The 24,404-nt window shown below is 34.9% G+C and overlaps 4 protein-coding genes across 4 annotated transcripts; all 4 read right to left on the reverse strand.

Moving 5' to 3' along the window:
- Positions 1–9,790: 9,790 nt before the first annotated feature.
- LOC149144517 (adenosine kinase 2-like) lies at positions 9,791–16,910 on the reverse strand. The gene is made up of 11 exons (XM_089450103.1): positions 16,565–16,910; positions 16,320–16,373; positions 16,119–16,186; positions 15,921–15,988; positions 15,659–15,735; positions 15,462–15,559; positions 15,276–15,346; positions 15,011–15,077; positions 14,803–14,925; positions 10,252–10,372; positions 9,791–10,129 (listed from the first exon to the last, which is right to left on the reverse strand). Exons 1-10 carry the CDS (start codon positions 16,569–16,571, stop codon positions 10,253–10,255), a joined length of 753 nt encoding a protein of 250 aa, XP_089306229.1. The 5' UTR covers positions 16,572–16,910; the 3' UTR covers positions 9,791–10,129; position 10,252.
- On the reverse strand, positions 16,855–20,795 carry LOC149144518 (uncharacterized). Its single transcript, XM_089450104.1, has 2 exons — positions 17,426–20,795; positions 16,855–17,267 (listed from the first exon to the last, which is right to left on the reverse strand). Exons 1-2 carry the CDS (start codon positions 17,569–17,571, stop codon positions 16,976–16,978), a joined length of 438 nt encoding a protein of 145 aa, XP_089306230.1. The 5' UTR covers positions 17,572–20,795; the 3' UTR covers positions 16,855–16,975.
- A 1,605-nt stretch (positions 20,796–22,400) lies between these two features.
- LOC149144519 (AP2/ERF and B3 domain-containing transcription factor At1g51120-like) lies at positions 22,401–23,091 on the reverse strand. The gene is made up of 2 exons (XM_089452180.1): positions 22,806–23,091; positions 22,401–22,705 (listed from the first exon to the last, which is right to left on the reverse strand). Exons 1-2 carry the CDS (start codon positions 23,089–23,091, stop codon positions 22,401–22,403), a joined length of 591 nt encoding a protein of 196 aa, XP_089308306.1.
- Positions 23,092–23,230: 139 nt separating this feature from the next.
- Positions 23,231–23,629, reverse strand: LOC149144520 (AP2/ERF and B3 domain-containing transcription factor ARF14-like). The gene has a single exon (XM_089452181.1). The coding sequence runs from the start codon at positions 23,627–23,629 to the stop codon at positions 23,231–23,233; it is 399 nt and encodes a 132-aa protein (XP_089308307.1).
- Positions 23,630–24,404: the final 775 nt, after the last annotated feature.

Here is a 24,404-nt window from a genome sequence, read left to right on the forward strand (position 1 = left end):
GTTGCCTACCCACGACCTATCCATTTCATCCTTTAGTTCTTGTACAGTTTCAAAAATGGGAGCATTGGTATTGTGCGACTCCTCTCCCAATTGTACCCATACCTCGAGATTGGCTTTTGGAAAGGATGTTGGTCATGTTCCTGTCATATGTCTGTGTGGTGTAAGTCCAGTCCTCCTCATGCTAGTTTCTTTTCCCTTTTTCTCTCTTTGTGCACATCACAAACATTGTTATTCATTTGTTCCAGAGGTCTCAATTTTGCAACCTGAGCGCTCTCATACCACTTGCCACATCTCTAGATAATAAAATTATATAAACCACCGTAAAAAATAAAAAAATTGATTTCACATATTTATATTGCAATAAATATCCAAGTTATTACACCTGTCACTTATGGATTAAATGACTTGATACAAGCCTTACGCAGAGTGTACATAATAAATAGTAGCTTGATATTTAGCATGCTGGTAATATTCACTGGTGATTTCAATGTACATTCAATATATTTTATGGATAAACCAAAGGTTTTTAAGCCGAAGAACTAATACAATGAACTTGGTTTCCCCTAGAGTTGGTGGGAGCAGGGTTCTGGGTTCTTCTGACTCCCTTCTAGCTGTTGAGCACCTCCTTAGGAAGGTCTCCTCATCAATGGTCCTCCGTAAGGCGACTCCATCTGACGACGATGAATGAAACCTTAACTCCTTTGGAAATTTCTTCATTAGGTGATTTTGGCATTTCCCTTCTTGTCTGGCAGAGCCTTCTGGTTGGCCCATGACTTCAGGGTTTCACATAGGTTTGATTCTACCTCTTTGTAATGTTGATGAAGTTCTACCCACTCTTTTATATCTCCACCATGACTATATGCCTAGATGCTAGGTCCACAGAGATCGTTCTGGCACTTACTACTTCAAAGGATTTTCCATGTCGCAACAATTCAACCCAGGAAATTGGTTTATATTTATACTTAGAATATCGCATGGTAATATATTCATTAATTCATTTGTGTTAATGAGATGTTCACTTGGTTTTGATAGGTTTCATCAGAGGGTTTCATACATCATGAGTATGTTTGCTCGAAAACAAAGTCTTACCTCTTTGTACATGTCCGAGAGTTGCAGACTCATTACTCCATCCAGCCTCTGGGTAATGTGAAAGATTGTCCCGGGAAATCGGAGTCTTAATGAGTTATTGGCTTATCATGCCATCTCCTTATGTTGCTCTTATATTGTTCTTAGATTTATATTTATTAAGGCACATACATTCCTAGACCCTGTGTAAAGATGCCTTGCGGCTACATTTTACTTATGTTCTGAACATAGTGTCATTGTTTTTTCAATTTAAGGGTTCTAGGTATGTGGCTTGAAACGGGTTTTGAAATTTCCCATTGTAAATTAATTCATATTTAAGCTTATATCAATTGTAAGATGGTAATTGGCCGCGGGGGTTTGGTCTAGTGGCAAGCGAACGATTTGCTAAGTCGTTCGTGCAGCTATGCAGGTCACGAGTTCAAACCCTAAGAATACCCGAGGGACGTTCAAGACGGCCTTAGCGGACCCTCTTAGAGGTTATAGAGGTAGCCAATGGGATTCGACCCCGTGTAACGTGAGTACGATAACATCGTTGTTGCCGATTCCTCTAGTATAAAAAAAAATAAGTAAATAAATAAATAAAATAAATTATAAGATGGTAATTTTGTGTCCGAAGTTTCCTAACTAGATATAGAGCTCTGTTATGATGACTTTATGTGCCTTGTATATACATGGTTTTTCGACTATTACGTTTCTTCAAATTCGATTATATGTTCCATACATGTTAATTCAGCATTTGTGTCTGCATGCAGTTTTGGGTTTTCTACCTGCGTCCCAACATGAGCAATAATTTATTAGTCTATTATAAATCTCTGATAATTTTCACAACATAGTCTTGCTATATTTTACCCAAATAACCCATACTTGTTTGGGGTTTAAGTTCTTGCTTCTAGATTCACTTGCTTTTCGTATGGCATTTTCTTTAAAATAAACTTGTTCGTTTTACCTTAACATGGATTCTGGTTTTCTCTTTTCAATTCAAAATAATTTAATAGGTTTGATTTGCCTTAGAGTTTAATTTAATGCTGGTTGCATGCATTTTCTCCAAGCTAGCAAGGTATTAAAAGAGTCATAATCTATATTTGTTTATCCTGTATCTGGGTTGTCTATAAGCAGTATTTGTTCATTTCCATAACAGTAACCCTCTTCATTTGAAAGTTTCTAAACTATTCCGACGAGTTCTTTCTTCTGGTTTATTGCTTCTAAAAGAATTATATATATATATATATATATATATATATATATATATATATATATATATATATATATATGTCCTTATGAAATGGATTCTCCTAAAGGTGACTATTAACCTGATTACAGATCTTTTGTCTCTTTAGAATTTCCTTGGCTAGACTAATTTTTGTTAAATAACTAACATGCTGATTATTTACTCTATTTGGTAGAAATTAGCCCTTTACTGAAACAGCAGCCAATACATCTTGTGGTAATGAAAAAATCTCGTTCTCAGGTATATCAAGGTTCAGTTTTTGGTTCAGATTTCGTCGACCAATCTTTCCCAATTCACATCTTTGTCGGAAAAAAAATTCTTGCAATTCTTCACATAGAGACTCGGAAAATACCAAAACGCCACTTATACAGTAGAGTTTTTTATAAAACTCCAAAATGGCCTTTTCCCTCGACCATAGATATTCCTCCCACTCCCACCTCTCCTTCTTCAATAAAAATAAAAATCTTTTGGGATAGCGAGTATTGTCCAGAATCTCTTCGAGATTTAAACCCATAGCTGATAATAAAACTGAAATAGATATTTTTTGTTTTCTGCTTACACGAGCTCATATCCTTTCTCCCACATCGATCTCTAATTTCAATCTTCTTCCCCAATCTGAAATCAGAGTACCAGTATATATATAAATAATTCTATTATGGTCTAATTCCGAATGGTAATAAATACCAGGACTTATTAATATTTCCTCCCAACCTTGAAACTAGCTTTCAAGCCTGATTCTCCCCCCGAGCTATTACTCACATGCATGATATTTTCTTTAAAATCGGCAGTCTTACATGTCACAGCTATCTGGTCTTAACCAAACTTAGCTTTATGAACCCGTCTGACATATCAGCATGGTATCCTTTGTTTCATCTCTCCTTTTCTTGATCTCAGGTACCAATACCCTCTTGATTCTCTTCCTTGAGAATAAATCTTCAAGGAAGTAGTTAGGGATAGGTAATTGCCTATCCTAACTACCTAACATATGAGAGTTACATGATTGTCATCATCAATACATTCGCTTCATGCATAGCTTAATCAAAATCAGAAATATATAAATTTATAATAATAATATCTAGTTTGTTTAACCGCAATAATAAAATACTTACAATTATTGGGGACATCACAGTGATTCCTTCGTCTGTTGCAATCCTTAGCCCTTGCCATAATCCATATTCTTCTGCCTGGTTATTTGTGGATAATCGCCAATTATTCCTTCGTCTGTTGCGATCCTTAGACCTTGCCATAATCCATATTCTTTCGACTGGTTATTTGTGGATAATACCAAACCCGAAGCGAATGTTTTTCTTATTTCTCCATCGAGGCTAAGAATAACCCCTCCTGCTCCAGCCTCCCCCAATTATTTAACTATTTTACTCTATAAGTATTAAAGTATTTATTATTATTATAATTGTTCTATAATTATTTATGATAAGTGAGGTAAAATCTTTCATTTTGAAAATCTCACCAATTGTGAGTGTGTTTTATTATAAAAGTACAAAAGTTATCAAATATGAAAAATATGTATCTTTTGTAAATTAAAAATATTATATAAATGTTAGAAAATTTGAATAAATATTTTTATTTTATTTGAAATATATATAGTTTGTAAAGTTGTAATTTAATTGTCATTAATTATTAAATGAATGGTAGGGTTAAGTTTCTGTGGAATATTCTAAAATGTTCCTAATGGTATACATAAATAAAATTTTGAGATTTATTTCTAAAATATTTATTATTTTTATTTTTATTTTTTAATTAAATTTATTGATTAAAATAAAATGACATGTGAGTCGAGAATAGAGATCATGGCCTTTTCCCTAGTCGCCACCGCTCCAAGGCCTGTTAGCCCCTTCCCCTGCCCTCGAAGTGCTGATGTCGGCTCGAATGGCCGTCGATGCAGGCCCAACGAAGTCGCCTGGTGGTTTATGGACGCGTCGTTAATGTATGCCGTTGTTCGCGGCCCGGTGGCTCACGCGGGCTCAAGGGGGCTCATGAAGTCAGCCACCACTGAGATCTGCGGAAGGCCCCTGGTGGACTCTGCGTCGAGGGGTTTAAAGAAGAAAGAAGAAGGCGGCCTCATCGGAAGGGACACCCTGTGTAGAAGGGCAGGCAGGTTTTTACGAAAATGCTCAGATTGGAGTGATAGCATCCCTGTTGCAGCGGCCAGCGTTGTCCAAAGGGAAAGAAGCAGGAGTGTGAGAGATTTAAGAAGTTTGGACATCCAGCACCAGGTCCGGTTACCTCTTCTTTTCGGAACCAAGGAGGATGTGGGGCAACTGTTTGACAAAATGTCCCATCGAGTCGTATTCCCTGTTAGGAGCCTGATTTCACTCTCAGCTCATAAGGAATGTGTTGAAAGGGTTTTAGGTGTCCGGTATAACCCTCAAGACTCTGTGGAGGAATGGCCTATGCACAGAGGCGCGTACATCAGTCCTCTCGGACATCAGGGTCACAGCGGAAAGCAGAGAACAGCTATCTCAGTTCCTCTTTTGATTCAGCCATATTTGTTGGAAGAATCTCAGGAATTTCAAATCCAAGTCAAACTTCTGGGAAAGACAAGGATGCATTGGGTTCGAGCAACAGATCTAGTCCAGGATCTACTGCAAAAACTGCCGGTTGGGGATCCCCTCCTCCCTCATCAGATTGTTATATAAGGGTAAGCAACTAATGAATCCCCTACCTCTCTCTTCTTACAGCATTCATAAGGACGCCTCCATCGAGGCTTCTTTTCGTTTAAGAGGTGGTTCCTTTGGGCAGACCTCCTCTGCCCCTTCTTTCTCTTACAAAGATGCAGCTAGCAAAGACGCTGCCCAACCTCAGTCTTCTTCGAAAACAGCCCATCCAAACGGGGCTCCCAAGCCTTTTTTGGTAGATAAATCAGAGGAAATTCCCTCCCTCAATTTCACTCATCCTGAGATTGAAAATCGTTTACAGATTTTCGAAGAATCGACACTCATATGCAGATTTAATGGGCTTTGGCCTCACACAGCAGATCTTTACCAATGGATCCACTCCACTTGGACCAAAAAAAACAAGATTTACTTATGTTCAAAAGGATTCTTCATTGTGGTTTCTGACTCAAATGAAGATTACCAGAAGGCCTTAATGGAAGGCCCTTGGTTCTGGGGTGCGGCTGGGCTCTTTCTCACCCCCTGGTTTCCAGACTTTGACCCTTCTACAGCAGTCATCACCAAGCTTCCCATTTGGGTCAGGCTCCCGAATCTTCCAGCTCATCTATGGCATACATCTGTTTTCACAGCCATTGGAGAATCTTTGGGACGGTTCCTGGCTGTAGACAGCTCAAGAAAGGAAAATGGTCTTTACACCTACGGCAGACTTTGTGCAGAAATAGACATCAGTAAAGGACTACCGGATCAGATTAATCTCAAGATTGGAGATTTCCATTGGACTCAAACCTTGGATTACGAGAACACAGCCTTCAGATGCCGCCATTGCCATCAAACGGGGCACCTCCAAAGTACATGTTCTCGGTTCCTCCAAAAAAAGAAGAATCTAAATCGCAAACCCAAATCCAAGCGCTGGAATCCTTGTGAGCCTCCCCGCTCAATGTTCGATCTAGATTTCTCTAGCTCGGATGAGGAGGAAACTGAAGAAGTTTTGCAAAATGATGAGGCTACAGTAGCAGATGTGAAGAATGATGTGATTCCGATGGACACTCCCTCGGGTGCTCCAGCAGTATCCTCTGACCCACTGCTTTCTCAGAAACGTACTCATTTGTCTTCTTCCTCAGATTCTGACAAGGAGATTCTGCCGCCAAAGCAGAATAGTCTTCAGATTGTCATGGCTCAGCCAAACTCCACTGGGTGGGTCAAAGTAAACAAGAAAAAAGGCAAAAAATGTCGTGTAGCTGGAAATGACTCCTCGGGGTAGTTCTATGAGCCGAGTTCTTTCTTATTGTTCTCCTTTGTCTACTTAGTCCTTTCATGGAATGTCTCTTAGCGCGAAGTGGTTAGCCTTTCACCGATGGCTCCCTTGCTTTTCTGCTTCGCTTGCTTGCAAGCTTGATTGTACTGTACTTTTCTTATCTTAATAGAATTAGTCTTTATTCAGAAGAAAAAAAAATGACATGTGAGTCAGTGTCATATGGAATGAGTTAGGGTTTTTGGGCATTTGGTATTGATAAGTCATGGGATTGACCCATGGTATTATAACAAAGCCTATTCACATATTATAATTTCCATGATAAAGTGAAGTAAATTTCCATGATTAAGAATCTTGTTACATGTTTTTTTTAAATGTATATAAGTTTAACTTTATATTATTATTATTATTATTATTATTATTTAATTTTAACAACTTGTATGATGTAGTAAGTGTTTTGATGTTCATTATGGGTTGATTCATATCTTCATTTACTAGACATTTAATTTATATGATCATGCTAGTTGTATGGTTTAGTCTTTTATTAGGCAAAAAAATCATTTTTATTGGAATATGGAAATACAAGTTTTAGAGAGATTATGATTTATTATAATTCAAAATGTGTTTTTGAATATATAAATAGATTTAACATCTTAAAAAATATTACAAATCAAACAACAAATCTTGATTAAATTTTGAGTAAAATTTATCAAAAAAATACGAAAAACCCTTAACATCTATAATAATAAATATTTTATAAAATAATCATATAATTATAAATATTTTATAAAATAATCATATAATTATAATATAGGATTAAAAATAAGTTATTAATATCACATAAATAATAATAAATAAATAAGTTTTCAAAAGAAACTTTGCATAGTTTTGCGGATATTTTCGTAGTTTAGGAGTATGAGTCCTATGATAAACGACGCTAGAGCGTACTTACATGTTTTGTTTCTTAATGGGTTATATATATACACACTTATAATAGGATGATGAATTATTAAAGATATATTTATACGATCATCATCTACTTATTATATAAATATTTTTATACGATCATCATCCACTTATTACATAATTTATTTAATTTTTAAAATAAAAATATTTATTAATTTACAAATATTTATAAAATGACAAAAAAAAATGAATATATATATGGGTTATAAAAATTATTAGAAATTTATATATTATAATTACTTTTATAATTATGATTATTGTATTTTATATATATAACATTCTCAAAAAAAATTAAATTAAAAAAGATATACTATTTGTTTTAAAAAAACTATCTATAATATTTGTTTGAAGTCTCACTAAATCAGAAGTTTTGGATTCAAATCTTGAATAAGAAGTTAGACATACTAAAGCTATAGTCTTACCAAACTTACAAAAAAAAAATATCCACAGTAAATATTTATATCATCATTATTTTTAATAATATATATATTATATTTATCATTATTCAAAAATAATATATATTTATCAAACTTTTCACCAAATCAGAAGTCTTGCGCTTAAATCTTGAGTAAGAAGTTGGACATAATAAAGCTATAGTCTTACCAAACTTACAAAAAAAAATTATCCACAATAAAAATTTACATCATTATTATTCTTAATAATATATTTATATTATATTTATTATTATTCCAAAATAACACATATATAAATATAAATATAATATAATAAAAATGCCATTCATTATAAAACTTTTCGTACTTTTAAACTAGACCGTTGTTTAATTGGAACGAATTTCTCTAATTCCATCCAGGATTGCTTTCCAATGTTTTGATACTAAGGTTTCACTAGATTTTTCAAACGTTATTTCGTGTTCATGCTCAGCGTGTTTATAGTTATGTTCCAATTTATATATCATTTAGGTGCTTTTTAGGTATAACATTTTTATATATTATTCATTTAGGTGCTTTTTAGGTATAACATTGTTATTATAATTATAAAGAATAATGTATAGTTTTAATAGAAGTTAATCATTGTATTAAAAAAAATTATCAATAATTTTTCACAAATTTTATTTTATTACAATAATAATGGCATAATGGCATCTTGTATAAATAATATATATAATTCATTATAATAAGTTATTTGTCTGGTAACTTTCATAATGTAATCTCTCTTGAACTAGAGTATATTTCATGTAATAAATTAATTTTCCTTTATTGCAATATTGATATCATCATGCATAAATAATATATAGTTCATTATAATAAGTTGTTTGTCACACTTTCATAATGTAAACTCTTGCACTGATTATATTTTCATGTAATAATATAATTTAATGATATCATCATGCATAAATAATCTCTTGAACTTAGTATATTTTCATGCAATAATATAATTTAACGATATCACTATACATAAATAATATATAGTTCATTATAATAAGTTGTTTGTCATCCTAACTTTCATAATATAATCTCTCTTAAACTGAGTATATTTTCATGCCCTAATATATTTTATATTTTATTTGAATGTATTAGTTAATGAATAATTAACTTATTTATATAAAGTAACACGTCCAAATTAACTTATTTATAAGCTTTTCAAGTGACACGAGCAAATTAACTTATTTATAAAATTTTAAGTGACGCATGCACCAATGATATATTAAGCATAGAGTATTTGCACTCTGTGTCGAAGCCATGTATCATTTGCACTCTGTGTCGAAGCCTTGTAGTTGATACGTGGCCTATTAAATAGTAGTTACTAACTATCCAACTAACCTAATTTTCAAGTGATGTATAATTCGCCTTGTTGTCATATCAGCCTAAATTATAATGTTACTTTGTATATTTATTGTGGGCATCCAACGAAAAGATGTGAGTGTGTTGTATTTTTCTTTATTAATGTTCTACTAAAATGTTTTATTTTTGAGTACTTCCAAATCAAGTTCAAAAACAATAATCTCAATGGTAACTACTTTCCATAGCTACAACTCACTACTAATACCTTTTGATTTGTATTTCGGATTGAATATCGCGATAGCATCATGAGTTTGTTGATTTGTGTTTCATAGCGCTTACAACAGTCCTAACATATATCTTTGTATATGAGAAAAAGTTTCAAAGCATTGGATTCAAAGTGTATTCAACCAAGTTGAAGTGTTTGAATAAATTTAAGTGAACTATATTGATCTATGACTAGTAATTGTCCCAAAAGGTACAAAGAGAGGCCGATAGGATTATTAAATTAGAATTGTTGAATTTCTCCAGAAGAGATGTTAGTTCAAGCCTAACGGATGAGCAATTTGAGCTCGCTAAAGGCCTTCTAATTGTTTTTTATTATTGTAAAATTATATTGATAATTCATTGGTCTTACTTTCAAAAACTCGAAGGAATTTGAAAAGTAGGTATAGAATTGCTTTGTGGGATTTGATCCCAAGTGCTGAGTTGATTGCTTTAACTTGCTTGGAATAGCAACCTTGAGTGCTTTGATAATTGTACGTCTGTTGGGTGTTGGTGCTTGTATCATCTCCCCCTGCATTTTGATTATTATTCAGAGAGCTGAAGAACGTTCCACTAGAGTCAACAATGGATACATTTTTATTAAGTGCATTTGAAACATTGATTACAGCCATATGAGAATTGAAATCTAAATATAAAGTGAAGAAGTCATCAACTTCAGAGGATAATTCTATTCCTGTGGCTGCCTCTACAATAACCTTACTATTGGTTGCTATCGTTTGGTTCACAACCTATTGCTCTCCAAGTGCTTGAAAAGTCATTAAATTATCATACGTGAACTCTTGCGAAGTATTAGTAATGAGCTTGCCATGAGAGGATTCTACCCAGCCAGAGGAAGAGATCCTGCTATTGCCAAATGCACTATCAACACGAGGCATTGGCATCAGCGTATTCAAAGGATGTTCAAAGCTCTGCAATCCACATGATGTAGAGAAGTAACAACCTGCGAAGGCAAATGCAACAACCAATATTACATTAGAGGCTCTATAGCCAACATTCAGCTACACTTTCATGTGCCAGATAGCTAAAAAACAGATAAGCTCTAATTTAACAGTCCTATATTACCTCAGGGAAATGGAGCAAAAGATTTTCCACATCCTTCTTTCAAGACATTAGGCTCATCAAATAATACAAGGTAATCATCAGCTGCAGTGCCCCAGAAGAAAGGCACTGAATCATCAGCATCCTAGCAAAACAAATAGTTATTGGTCAAAAGTCAAGAAACCCACAATTTCAAGGAATGCTTAATATTTTATATGGGAACAAAATATGTCCAAATAAATACTCAGGGCACCATTCTGTTATTGGGAAATTGGAAGTGCAGCCCATTCTGTTATTGGGAAATTGGAAGTGCAGCCTATGATAGATCATATGAGCAGAATTTTCAGGGTGAGCAGAATTTTCAGGGTAACAGGTGCCAGTAGCCCATCTGAAAATAAATAACTAATCTTCCCCCTTCCCTCTCCCAAAACAACTCCCAAAACAAATAATTAGAGAAACGCTATGCGAAGATAACTTAAATTTATTTCAACAAAGTAGGAATCTGGGAAAATATTGGGAAATTGCTTTAGGCCTAAAATTTGCAAGGAAGGAGTTGGTTAGCAAATGAATAATGTGATTTTATGGCTTAAGGTACATTGAAGTTTTGCCTGTCTGTACCATCGTGGAAGCACCCAGCTCTTCCAGATTATCCAGCCTGATCCACTCAGTCCGGGCCATTCCTCGGAGAACAATCTCAGTGATTGACGACGATCACACTAGCTCTTTTATATCTATATCTACGTTAAAAGGTCTATACCTATTTATATTATTTTTAGGGTTTACCGGTTTATGCTTTATCTGTATACTTTTGGTATGCCTAGCAGTCCCCTTTTATATGTTCGTCATGTGTAGACATTAATAAAATTTCTTTCGTCTTCATTCTTCTAGATGAGCAACAATCACGTGTCATTCTTTCATACTCTTTCTTTCATACTCTGAGCAGTTTGTGTCAAACAAATCAGGCTAAATCTTTTGTATGTCTGGTGTTTGAAATTGCAAACAGTACTTATTGCGGTCATGTCCATTTCCTTCCTTATTTTAGCATGTAGTTTATTTCCGTATGGAGTATTATTTTAGCATGTAGTTTATTTCCGTATGGAGTATAGGGCTTTGGATGGGATCATTAAACATCAGTGGAAAAAGAAAATGTTTCCAAACTTTCTAAAATATTCAGCTTTCCTTTCATGTTTTTCCAACATTCGTAACTCTTTGCTATATCAATGTGACTTAAAATAGTGGGAAGCAACTCAAAGTTTTAAGTGATCCTCTGTACCAAAATACTAAGGTTGATGTAATGGAATTTTCCCTTTCTCCATTTTCAACCAGACATATGTTCTCAGTGAATCTCTTTTGGCTTATTAAGAGTTTCTGCATGTCCTTTCTGCTTCAATGTCCGCACCAGAATCTTCCCTTACTCCATTCACACCCAAAATACCCAAAATATTAAAGTTGATGTAATAGAATCTTCCCTTTTTCCATTATCAATATCACATGTGTTCAGTGGATCTCTTTAGGTTATTAAGAGTTTCTTTGTGTCCTGTGTCTGTGGGTATCCATTCCCACACCCAGAGTTTCTTTGTATCCTTCTGTGTTTGTGGGTATCCAGCCCACACCCCAACACAACTTGTGTGTTCCGTGCATCTATTTGGTTTATGTAGAGTTTCTTTGTGTCCTTCTGTGTTTGTGGGTATAAAGCCCCACACCCCAATGACTTCTGTGTTTGTGGGTATCCAACCCCATACCCCCAGTGGATCTCTTTGGCTTATTAAGAGTTTCTCTGTGTTGTGTTTGTTTGCATTTATAAAAAAAAAAAAAGAGGACACTCAGATAACGAGAACCATTTGTATCTTCAAAAAAGAGAAAAGCACTTGATGCAAAATTTGTCTACTCGATAATTCTCATTAAAAGTGCCATGAAACTAAACATTAACAAATTAACAGCTAATACGCTCATGACAGACCAGCGGAGATATGTGGCAATTTAATTTTTAAACACCAGAAAGTCCCTTGGCAAATTACATGTTCATAGCTTCCTCCCTATCACGACTTGTGCCTCTCCTAATAAAAATCAATTATAACAAAATATGATACAAGAAGCGAAACAAGAGATTGGTATAAATTATGGTAACTTCTGTGTTTGTGGGTATCCAACCCCATAACCCCAGTGGATCTCTTTGGCTTATTAAGAGTTTCTCTGTGTTCTGTGTTTGTTTGCATTTATAAAAAAAAAAAAGAGGACACTCAGATAACGAGAACCATTTGTTTCTTCAAAGAAGAGAAAAGCACTTATGCAAAATTTGTCTACTCGATAATTCTCATTAAAAGTGCCATGAAACTAAACATTAACAAATTAACAGCTAATACGCTCATGACAGACCAGCGGAGATATGTGGCAATTTAATTTTTAAACACCAGAAAGTCCCTTGGCAAATTACATGTGCATAGCTTCCTCCCAATCACGACTTGTGCCTCTCCCAATAAAAATCAATTATAACAAAATATGATACAAGAAGCGAAACAAGAGATTGGTATAAATTATGGTAAGAAATAAATTCCTTACAATGATAAGAAAGAGTAGTGAGATATAAGATATACATGAAGCAAAATAGTAAGATATAAATTCCTTACAATGATAAAAAAAGTGCACATCATTGGCACAAATGGAACAGCAGAGAGAAGAAAGAGCAGAAGACTGTTCTATGATTTACCAATGGGCAATGACAATTTGTATCACTCCTAATTAAAAAACAATAAACAGACGCGACTGGTACATGAGAATAATAGAGTACAATTTTAATCTTGGTAAGATATAAATTACTTCCAATTATAAGAAAGAGTACATTCTTGGATATGATAGAACAGCAAAGAAAAAACAGACGAAGAATGGTACATTGGTAACAAGACAAAAATCCCTCACAAGGAGAAGAAAAAGTACATTATGTGATGTGCATAACTTCCTCTGTATCACAAATTGTATCTCTCCTAATGAAAAAATACAACCAAAATTACATGCATGAAACAAAACAAAAGGGACTGGTAATATGAGTAAGATACAAATTCCTTCCAAGGAGAAGACAGAATACATTCTTGCCATGATAGAACACAGCAGACAAAAGAAACAGAAGAAGATTGGTTAAAGAGAAGTACTTACAAGGAGAAGAAAGAGTGAATAACCAATATGATTCCAAAATTATTACACGCACTCATTTCTGCTGTAGAGCACGTTTTCTTTTTTTTATTATTTGAATAGATATACAGGGAAAATATGAAAAACCAGAGCTCAATACATATATAAATAATCTGAGTAATGACAGATCGCATGGTGAAATGTTTGCAGAGGCATCTCAAAATCAGCATGCAAGTGCAAATTTATTTTCAGCTTTAAACTAATACAATTTGAGTATACTAACAAACTTGGGTTAACCGTTCTACTCAATTCTCCATTACCAACAAACCCAAAATTCTCACAATACGGTTCTAAGGTCATCTGCTAAGGGTTCCCTTAAGGTTGGAGATTTATAGTGGAGTCCAACAAAATCCTGGCAGGCATCTATCACCTTCCGTCATGAATCGAGATGATGTTTCTGAGCTCTCTTATCATCCAGAATCAGAATGTACAGATAAAGGTGATGGCTATGCCATGTCACAGACCATACTCTACATAGAGTTTGTCACAGATGTTGACTCCCATGGGGTTGCACAATTTTTACCAAGTAAGAACTCCAGACATCAACAACCTGCTCAGATACTTCGACTCATGACAGATCACATGATGAAATATTTGCAGAGGCATCTCAGAGTCAACACTGCTCAAAATCAGCGTTCTAGTGCAAAATTATTTTCAGCTTTAAAGTAGTACAATTTGGGTATGCTCACAAACTGGGGTTAACCTTTCTACTCAATTCTCCATTACCAACAACCCCAAAATTCTCACAACACGGTTCAAATAAGGTCATCATCTGCTAAGGGTTTCCTTTAACAATAGAGATTTGTAGTAGACTCTAGAGTCCAACAAAGTCCTGGCAGACTATCTATCACCTTCTGTCATGAATCGAGATGATGTTTCTGAGCTCTCTTATCATCTAGAATCAGTTTGTAAAGATAATGGTGATGGCCATGCCATGTCACAGACCATAATCTACATATTGTTTGTCACCAATGTTAACTCTCAAGGAGTTGCACAATTTTTACCAAGTAAGAACTCCAGAGTCCAGACATCAACAATCTCCTAAGAACTAGATTGAACTCATATTATACTTAATCATAAGGGAAGGAAATCTAGAACCATAGACCAGAATGTATTTGGTTGAATATAGAAGGAATGTCCAAGAGTCCAAGACCACTGAAACTTTTAGCCTCTTCCAGTACAATAATGAGAAATTGAGAAATAATTACCAGGTGCAGATCCAGTAGTCGTTGCAAAAGCTGGAAAGGTAATTATTTTCGATCTTTTGTCTTTTGTTTATATTCCTGAGACCAGTACCATAGACCACTGAAACTTTTAGCCTCTTCCAGTACAATATTCAAGAAAAATCTTCTCTTAATCTCAATGTCAGCTATAAACAAAAGACAATACCTTTCCAGCTTTTGCAACGACTACTTGATCTGCACCTTGTGTAATAACAGCTATCCTCTTGTGAGTTCCAGTTGCCTTTGGCAGTGCTGACATCTTTAGGGCTATTTCTTCAACATTGTCAGTCTAGAAAATGCAAAAGATTTAGTAAACATCTACTCCATTCAAGTTCAGAAGTATATTGGTCAGAAATTAAGATCACATAATTTACCTCCCACCCTTGCGCCTTTGCAAAAGTCCTTGCTTCAGTCTCATCTCCAAAAACATAATCCATATACCTGAGGTAAAATTGCCAGATATCATGAAACATTTCAAACAGTATAATAAATATAAGTTATAACAGAGGGAATTCGGATATCATAGAAGAAAGAAGCCAAATCAACTTGGTATGAAAATAGAAATGTTTTAAGTTCTATCTGCGTAATCATCTGCTATCTAGATATCAGACTAAAACAATGCAAGGAAGTAGGTCTTACGGAAAAACTTTCATCCATGCCTCAGTAAAACATTCACAGATATAAGGAGATGCAAGATTCATCATAAATATCTGCACGACATGAAATACAAGACCATTTGGCATGGACATTGTTAGTTTGCCAAATAACCAATAACACAATAACCCCTCTGCTTCCAGATACCAAAGTGATTACAATACACTTTACCTTCCCTTTCTGAGCTGCATGTTCAGCCACAAGTTGAATCGACTCAGGCGAGACTGCAAGGAAAAAGCCAGCAATATAAAAGAACTTGGCCTTCTCAACTGTACAACAAACAATAATTTCCTTTTAAACTTAGAGCTAAGTAAAGCCTAAGCATTGAGAAAATAACTTAAAAGAGAGCAAAAACTTCAGTACATTACCTAAAGCCCAGTTTTCGGGTGATTTCAAGTGTTCTGATTTGTAGCAATTTGTTGCTAACAAATTTACAACCACTGACCTGAACATTACAAGGTTAATATTTAAACGAGTCAAGAGAGAAAAACCTGACGAGAACAGCTGGCAATGAAGCGAATATTATGTGCATAGGTCAAGAAACTCAGGTATCTGGGGTGTCCGTGACAAAAGAACTAGTACACGGTACAATACAATAACACACTGTTAAGAGACATTTTCAGTGCTCACCTTTCACCCCCAACGATAAGAACAGCACATGTACCAGTTGGTTTTGTTTCATCCTCATAATAATGCACCTGTATGAAACACAAAATACAGTTTCTCATATCAGTGATTCTTCAGGGAAACAGAGTACTTTTGCAAATATTGGCCAAATGAAAATATAAAGCAATGAAAACGAACTATACTGAAGATAATGGAAGTTACATTGACTCCAGGGGCTTTCGAATTTTTCTTCATCTCTGCCCCAAACATGTCCTTGCCAAGAAGGGTGCCTGAGACCAGTAATAGACATGCACAGAGATAAAGGAAATCACAGTTACCACAACCATCACGGCCTAGATCCGCGAGACTAAATCTCTTTAAGGAAACGACAGACTGAAAACCTATGGGAACTTGGAATGTTACCTTCGAACGTCCTCCAGTTAATTCCGCTTCCTGGGAAAACATGGACAGAACCTACTACAAGAATCGCTATGAAACAGTAAGTCAGAGACTAAGGGAACAAGAAACCTAGGTCTCTGCAAGAAAGAAGAGGAAACACATTATAAACCACACCCTACTTGTAAATCAAGAAAATCAAACATGAATGGAAATGAAACAAAACAAAAACGAGTTATTGGGAAAAACAAATTAAAAAAGCTAACTAATACCTGCCATTCAGCGCCTTTCTCCAGCAACATATGCCATGGTTGAGTTCCTTTCTAAGAAAAATTTTCATATGCAGAATACTCAACTCCTGAGGAATCGTCAGATTCATGGTAAAGGGGATGCCAATGCACCAAGTAGACAAGCATCTGAGGATAGAAAAAGAAAGCAACCAGCGCTAGATCTGTCCGCCAAATTAATTAAAAAACAAAAACAAAAGCAAAACTAAACTAAACTTCAAAAAAAGGGGAATGAAATCAATCACGAAGAAGTATGAAAAAGGATCAAATTAATCTGCAACGCAACAGAGTCAACACATAAACAATAACAGCTAGGTTGCACAGTAGATCCACAACGATTGCATAAACATAAACGGTCTGCTTCTCCAAGATGATCATTGCCATCAAATCCATGTATTACAGTGCTTCCATTACCAGTGAAATCACAATTATCATAAGGGCAATGCCCAAATCCCATGTTAAGTCATGGGGGAGGCCCTGCCTGTGGCCTATGAACAGTAAACAAAGGGAAACAGCCAGAATCCACCAAGTAAAATCAATGGGAAGCAACTTTATTATCTTGTGAGTAAGAGCTTTAGTAGCTTCTCTCATTATTTCCTTCACCAACTCGGAGATGACAGTAGTTACAGCTTCTATGAAACACTTGGCCAATCTCTCTGCCATTTTCAATTCCGCCAAAGTGCTATTGCTGCCAAAACAAACAAATTGGATTGTTAACGAGATGCTCCTGACATCTTCAACGATAAACTATAAAGAGACGAGGAAGAGTAATACTAAACAACAATATTAAATTTAAATCTAAATCATTTCTGAAAATCCGAATAACCAGAACATGGGAAGTCTTACCGTATAGCCCAACGAAGACGAGCCCGGTGTGGCTTGGACGCGCATGATTCTGAAGGGACACGCCGGCATTTTATAAGTTTATAGAAAAGCAATGACAATGACAATGTGACACTGTGACCCGTCAAATCTCTAAAGGCATCACCCATACACTAGTAGTGTAGGAGGATACAAGCAATATGAAAGCAAGTGCCATCACCAACTCTGACCTCTGGAGTTCTGGAGTTTTGATGTTTGGAATTGATTTGCAGTAGTCCCTTCAAATCTCTGGAGGCATCAACCACACCCCAATAGTGTAGGAGGATACAAGCAATATGAAAACAAGTCCCATCACCAACACCGGCCTTCGGAGTTTTGGTGTTTGGAATCAATTTGCAATAGTCCCACCCATGTTCAAACCTCTGGAGACATCACCCATACACCCATAGTGTAAGAGAATACAAGTAATATGAAAGCAAACCCATCACCAAATCTAGGCTCTAGAGTTTTTGTGTGTTTGGAATCGACTTGCAGTAGTCCCACCCATGTCTCTGTTACTTGTAAGTCTGAAGCTAGATTTTGACAGCTTCAAAAGTGTGTTACAAAAAAAATTTGTTGATACTTGATGCTAGCAATAAATTGGGTTGACTGACTATTTCATTGTGAAGCTACATGCACTTGCAAGAATCATATGAGCTGACACCAAGTGGCTATCTCTAGGATTACAGGTCTCGGCTGGGTTGGAAAAGCCTTCAAACTTAAAAGAAAAAGAAAAAATCAAATTGTCGCTCTTGTTCCACCCTTGACTTAGTTCAACCTTCCAGACAAGATCAAGCACCGCTCATAGGTCAAACAATGGCAAGCAAGATTCAGAAAAGTGATAGAGCAAGTTATGCAATTGAGTGCAAAAGATAGCTCACGAGTGTTGTTCCTCAAACAAATGGAAAGTGGGGAGTACAAATAAATGCAAATCATCAAAGAACGTGGCTTGGCACCTTTAATTCAAAAAAAGACACTGCCTTGGCTTATGACAAAGCTTCCATCAAGTTAAAAAGAAAAGATAGCCCTTGAAACCTTTCGAATGAACCAATCTTTGAATCAGAGTCATATTTTCATAATCACTTCACTGACAAAGAAGTTGTTGAAATAATCAAAGATTATTCTTGTGATGAAAAACTACAACAGATGAAATGCCCCCCCAATCTACCTAGATCAATAAAACAAGGTGAACCTCCTCAGCAGCTTTTGGAGAGTTTACCAGTGTCCTCTATGATGCATAAACCGCATCAATTTTGCAAAGCATTGACTGTAAGTGATGTGGGTTCCCTAAACAGGTTGGTGATCCCAAAAGAACATGCACGGAACCACTTACCTATACACATGATAGACAGTGGGGAGACCATATTTCTTATATTTTTTTACAGTGATAATAAAGAATGGAAATTCAGGTTCAAGTACTACACTAGCTCTCGGAGCTATGTGCTCACCAGCGGATGGAGAAAAATTGTGAAGGCTAAAAAGCTAAAAGCAAGGGATACAGTTTACTTCACCCCTCATAGCACAACAAAAAACACCTTTTACATTACAATTCCTCATTTTCACGAAAATCGAAAATCTAATTCATCTTGCATTGCCAACGATTTTCCTATGAATTTTTTGGCCATGTCTCCAAGTGCTACTAGTACTGAGAGTGTCAATTCAATGCCTCAAGAAGGGAGGGACCCTGATGCAGTAACTAAGATGTTGACCATGCCAATAGATTTCAATGACCTTGAACCATTGGTGAGGGTTCAAGATCGTGAGAGGTTACAAGGAAATAGCATTATGGGCAATGCAACGATCCATGGCTTGGCGGATGATGAGTTAAAGAAAGAGAAAACATAGACTGGAAATGGTGGCATAAAGCTATTTGGAGTTAAAATTTTCCACAATTCAATGCCTCAAGGGAGGGATCTTGATGCAGTGACTAATAATTTGACCATGCCAACGGATTTCAGTGACCATGAACCAACAAAGTTGTTGGGGGTCAAGATCATGAGAGGGTATAAGGAAATAGCATTATGGGCAGTGCACACATCTAGGGCTTGGCAAATGATGAGATAAAAAATGAGAAAACAGAGACCGACAATGGTGCCATAAAGCTATTTCCAGTGGCAATTATCCTCAATTGCAACAAAACCTAGTTTAAACTTTGACAACTCCAAAGTCAAGTAATTTTGACTTTAAACTACTTCATACTTTTAGCAACTGCTAAGTCAAACAATTTTAACTTTAGCTACTTCTCACTTCTAACAACTACAAAGTCAAACAATTTTGACTTTAGACTGTGTTTGGGTTTATATGTAGTGAAATTTCTAAAACAAATTTGACTGTAGACTATTTTTTAGTTTTTGCAATATGTTGTGAAATTCTGAAAAGCACTATTAAGGATTTAGATTATGTGTGGAAGATTATTTAATATTTATAGGTAGGGGTGCTTGTTTTGTTTAATGTTCTTTCTAGAATTTAAGATTTTAGCGAATTGCAGTCTTTTCTAATAAAATTTGAAGTATTTATGTTCAATAATCCTGCAGATTTTATATTTGATTTGGGAATTGCAGTGTTTTCTGATCAAATTTGAAGTTTTTGTTCAATAATCCTGTGGATTTTATAGTTGATTTGCAAGCAATTTGGATAATAGACCTATATATAACTTCTGCGTAGTTGTATCATTTCATGTTAAGATTTAAAATTTAGCATTTGCAATAATCGTTTATATATGTTGAGCGCTATTTAATGTTCTTATTTGACATGATGTAGTCTTTCTGGTAAAATAAATTATTATTAACCAATGTTCACCTGCATAGTTGTCATCTTAATAGTATTTAAAAATACTCTTTTGTTCGATAATCCTACAAAATTTAGTGTTTTACGTCTTTTTGGATTTGATAATTTGTTTTGACAAGAAGGAAGTCCTTGTAATGAGTATTTCGTAGATTTTCAAAGTTTCTGGTTGATATTTTCATTCACATTTTGAAACATATATTTTTTTTAGGAATAATAAATATAAGATATTTGAATTGTTTTTTATCCCTATAGTAGATTCTTGTTATTTTTTGGATTGTTTTTTATCCCTATAGTAGATTCTTGTTATTTTTTTAAAAATAATAAATATAGGATATTTAGATTGCTTTTTATTGAAGTTAATTTAGTTGATAAATATTAAGTTTTTTTATGAGATATTTATATTTTTTTATTGTTTCAATTTAATGCTTTTTTATATATAAATTAGAGTTCACAATAATTAATGTGTTAGAAGAACTCACGAGTATTTTAGAACATCTTTTTCTTTCATGAATTTGGATTTAGCTTTTTTTTTAAGCTATCTTTCTTATTAAAAAAATTATTATTATTATAGAAATTCAAATTTATAATCGTTAATGAGGTTGAAATAATCAAGAAGTACATAGGAAAATTTTTAATTAAATTTTGTTTTTTCCAAAATTCACTCTAAAATTTTCCCAAAAAATGAAATTCTCGCAATTCCCTCCAATATTACTTTCGAAATTCAAATTTATAATATTTATAATAATTAATGAGGATGAAATAATCATGTTTTTTTCCAAATTTCACTCTAAATTTTTCCAAAAAAACTAAATTCTTACAATTCCCTCCACTATTACTTTCGAATTTCAAATTTATAATATTTATAATAATTAATGAGGTTTTCAAAAGTCATATTTTCCAAAAATATGGTAAAGTCGTCTAAAATTTTCAAAAAAGACAAAATTCTCCACAATTCCCTCCAATTTTACTTTCCCATATTTTGGTATTAAGGTTTTCTAGTAACCTTACCGTATTTTTCAAAAGTCATTCCATGATATTTTCCAAAATTATGATAAAGTCATTCTATAACATTTTCCAAAATATGTTTGGTGCATGTGCTAATTTGTTCCAATCTAGCTATCAAGTATATAATTTTAAGTATGATGTTTTAGTATAGAGATTATATTAATTTGGTATTCGTAAATACTATTTTCTAAGTTTTAAAAGGAAAGATGGCAACTAGGGACAATAACTCCACCTTGGTAGATGATAACTCCACCTTGGTAGATGATTCTTGAATTTATCTTTTGCCCAGATTCTGATCACTTTTGGCCGTAGGGACAATAACTCCATCTTGGTAGACGATGCTATGTAAGTATGTAAGACTATTGAACAAGAGGGTATTCGTAAATACTATTTTCTAAGTTTTAAAAGGAAAGATGGCAACTAGGGACAATAACTCCACCTTGGTAGATGACGCCGTGTAAGTATGTAAGACTATTGAAAAAGAGGGTATTTGTAAATACTATTTTCAAAGTTTTAAAAGGAAAGATGGCAACTATGCAAGTGAACATTGCTAAATAATAATAATTTTTTACCAGAAAGACTACAACCATGTCAAAGAACATTAAATAGCCCCCAACATATATATAAACGATTATTACAAATGCTAAATTTTAAATCTTTTCATGAAATGTTACAACTATGCAAAAGTTATATACAGCGCTATTGTCCAGATTGCCTACAAATCAACTATAAAATCTACAGGGTTATTCAACAGAAATACTTCAAATTTTATCAGAAAATACTGCAATTTGCTAAAAGCTTAAATCCTGTGTGGAATGAACACTAAACAAAACAAACACCCCTATGTATAAATATTAAATAATCTTCCACGCATAATCTAAATCCTTAACAATGGCGCCCACTGATCATAATGACAATTTTTTTTCAGAATTTCGCAACATATTGCAAAAACTCAAAAATAGTCTAAAATCAAATTTGTTCCAGAAATTTCACTACGTATAAACCCAAACACAGTCTAAAGTAAAAATTCTTTGACTTCGAAGTTATCAAAAGTCTAAACTCTTTGACTTCGAAGTTATCAAAAGTCTAAACTAGGGTTTGTTGTGACCTTTATGCCACCATTGCCCGTTCCTGTTTTCTTATTATTTATCGTATCATTTGCGAAGCCCTATATATCTGCACTACCCAGAATGCTATTTCCTTCTACCCTCTCACGTTCTTGAGCCCTCACCAACTCTGTTGGTTCAAGGTCACTGAGATCCACTGGCATATACAAATTATTAGTTACTGCACCAAGATCTCTACCTTGAGGCATTGAATTGGGGAAAATTGTAACTCCAAATAGCTTTATGCTACCATTGTCAGTCTCTGTTTTCTCAGTCTTTAACTCATAACCTGCCAAGCCATGGATATCTGCACTGCCCATAATGTTATTTCCTTGTAACCCCTCGTGATCTTGAGCCCTCACCAACTCTGTCAGTTTAGAGTTAATGAAACCCATTGGCATGGTCAACATATTAGTTACTGCACCGGGGTCCCTCCCTTCTCGAGGCACTAAATTGAGACTCAGTACCAGTAGAAATGGCCAGAAACTTCTCAGGAAAACCCTTGGCAGTGCAAGATGAATTGGATTTTCCATTTTCGTGAGAACGAGGAATTGTAATGTAAAAGGTGTTTTCCGTGGTGTTGTCGGGTGAAGTGAAGTAAACCGTATCCCCTGCTTCCAGCTTTTTAGCCTTCACAAAATTTCTCCATCCGCTGGTGAGCACATAGCTCCGGGAGCTGATCCAATACTTGAACCTCAATTTCCATTCTTCACCATATCTATCAAAAAAATGTAAGAAATATGGTCTCTCCATTGTTCAACATGTCTATAGGTAAGTGATTCTGAGCATGTTCTTTTGGGATCACCAACCTATTTAGTGAACCCACATCACTGACTGTCAATGCTTTGCAAAATTGATGCGGTTTATGCATCATAGAGGACCCTGGTAAATTCTACAAACGCTGCTGAAGAGCTTCACCTTGTTCTGTTGATCTAGGTAAATTTAGAAGGTGTTTCATCTGCTGTAGTTTTTCATCATAGGAATGATCTTTGATCATTTCAACAACTTCTTTGTCAGTGAAGTGATTCTGAAAATATGACTCTGTTTCAAACACTGGTTCATTGGGAAGGTTTCGAGGGCTATCTTTGCCTTTTAACTTGATGGAAGCTGTCATAAGCCAAGGCAGCTTCTTTTTCTCATTTAAAGGTGCCATCCATATTCTCTTATGATTTGCATATATCTGTACTCCCCAATTTCCATTTATTTGAGGAACAACACCTGTGAACTGTTTTTTGTTGCACTGAACTGCAGAAGAACTTGCTCGATCACCTTTATGACATTTTCCTGCCATTGGGTCAAAGGTTGCTTGATGCTGTCTGGAAAGTTGAAGTGAGTAAAGGATGGAACAAGAGCGACAGCTTGATTTTTCTACTTTTAAAATTGAAGTATTTCCAAGTTTCCAACTCATCTAATCCTAGAGATAGCAGATGCATGTATTTTCATAATCAAATAGTCAGTCTACCCAATTTCTTGCTTGCATCAAATATCAACAATTTTTTTTGTAGCACACTTTTGCTGTCAAAATCCAGCTTCTGATTTATAAGCAGCATAGAGAATGTCCACTCTTTCGAACCTTTGTCTCACCCACTTAAAAATCAAATCTTGATGTTGTTTTTTAATTAACAACCTTCATCACTAGTTCCTAAATCAAACGCAAAATAAACCCCAATTTAACAAGAGGCAGCCAGCTGTTCCTATTTATAAATCAGTATAGTTGATTTAAAATTATTCAAATTATAAATACTTGCAACCTCGCTGAATACATTATAAATCTAATGCTTTGAAACTTCTTCTTATATACAAAGAGAATCTAATGCTTTGAAACTTCTTCACATATACAAAGAGATGTTAAATAGACATGTTAGAACTGTTGTAAGCACTCTGAAATACAAATCGACAAATTCCTGATGCTGCTATTGTGATATTTAATGTGAAATGTTGTTAGTGTGAAATTGGGTAGACTGACTATTTGATTGTGAAGCTATATGCACTTGCAGGAATCATATTCGCTGACACCAAGTGGTGGCTATCTCTAGGATTACAGGTCTCGGCTGGGTTGGAAAAGC

This window comes from Pinus tabuliformis, chromosome X (assembly GCF_031772625.1).
Source record: "Pinus tabuliformis cultivar Carrire ecotype Pingquan chromosome X, CPIR1, whole genome shotgun sequence".
Taxonomy (NCBI): domain Eukaryota; kingdom Viridiplantae; phylum Streptophyta; class Pinopsida; order Pinales; family Pinaceae; genus Pinus; species Pinus tabuliformis.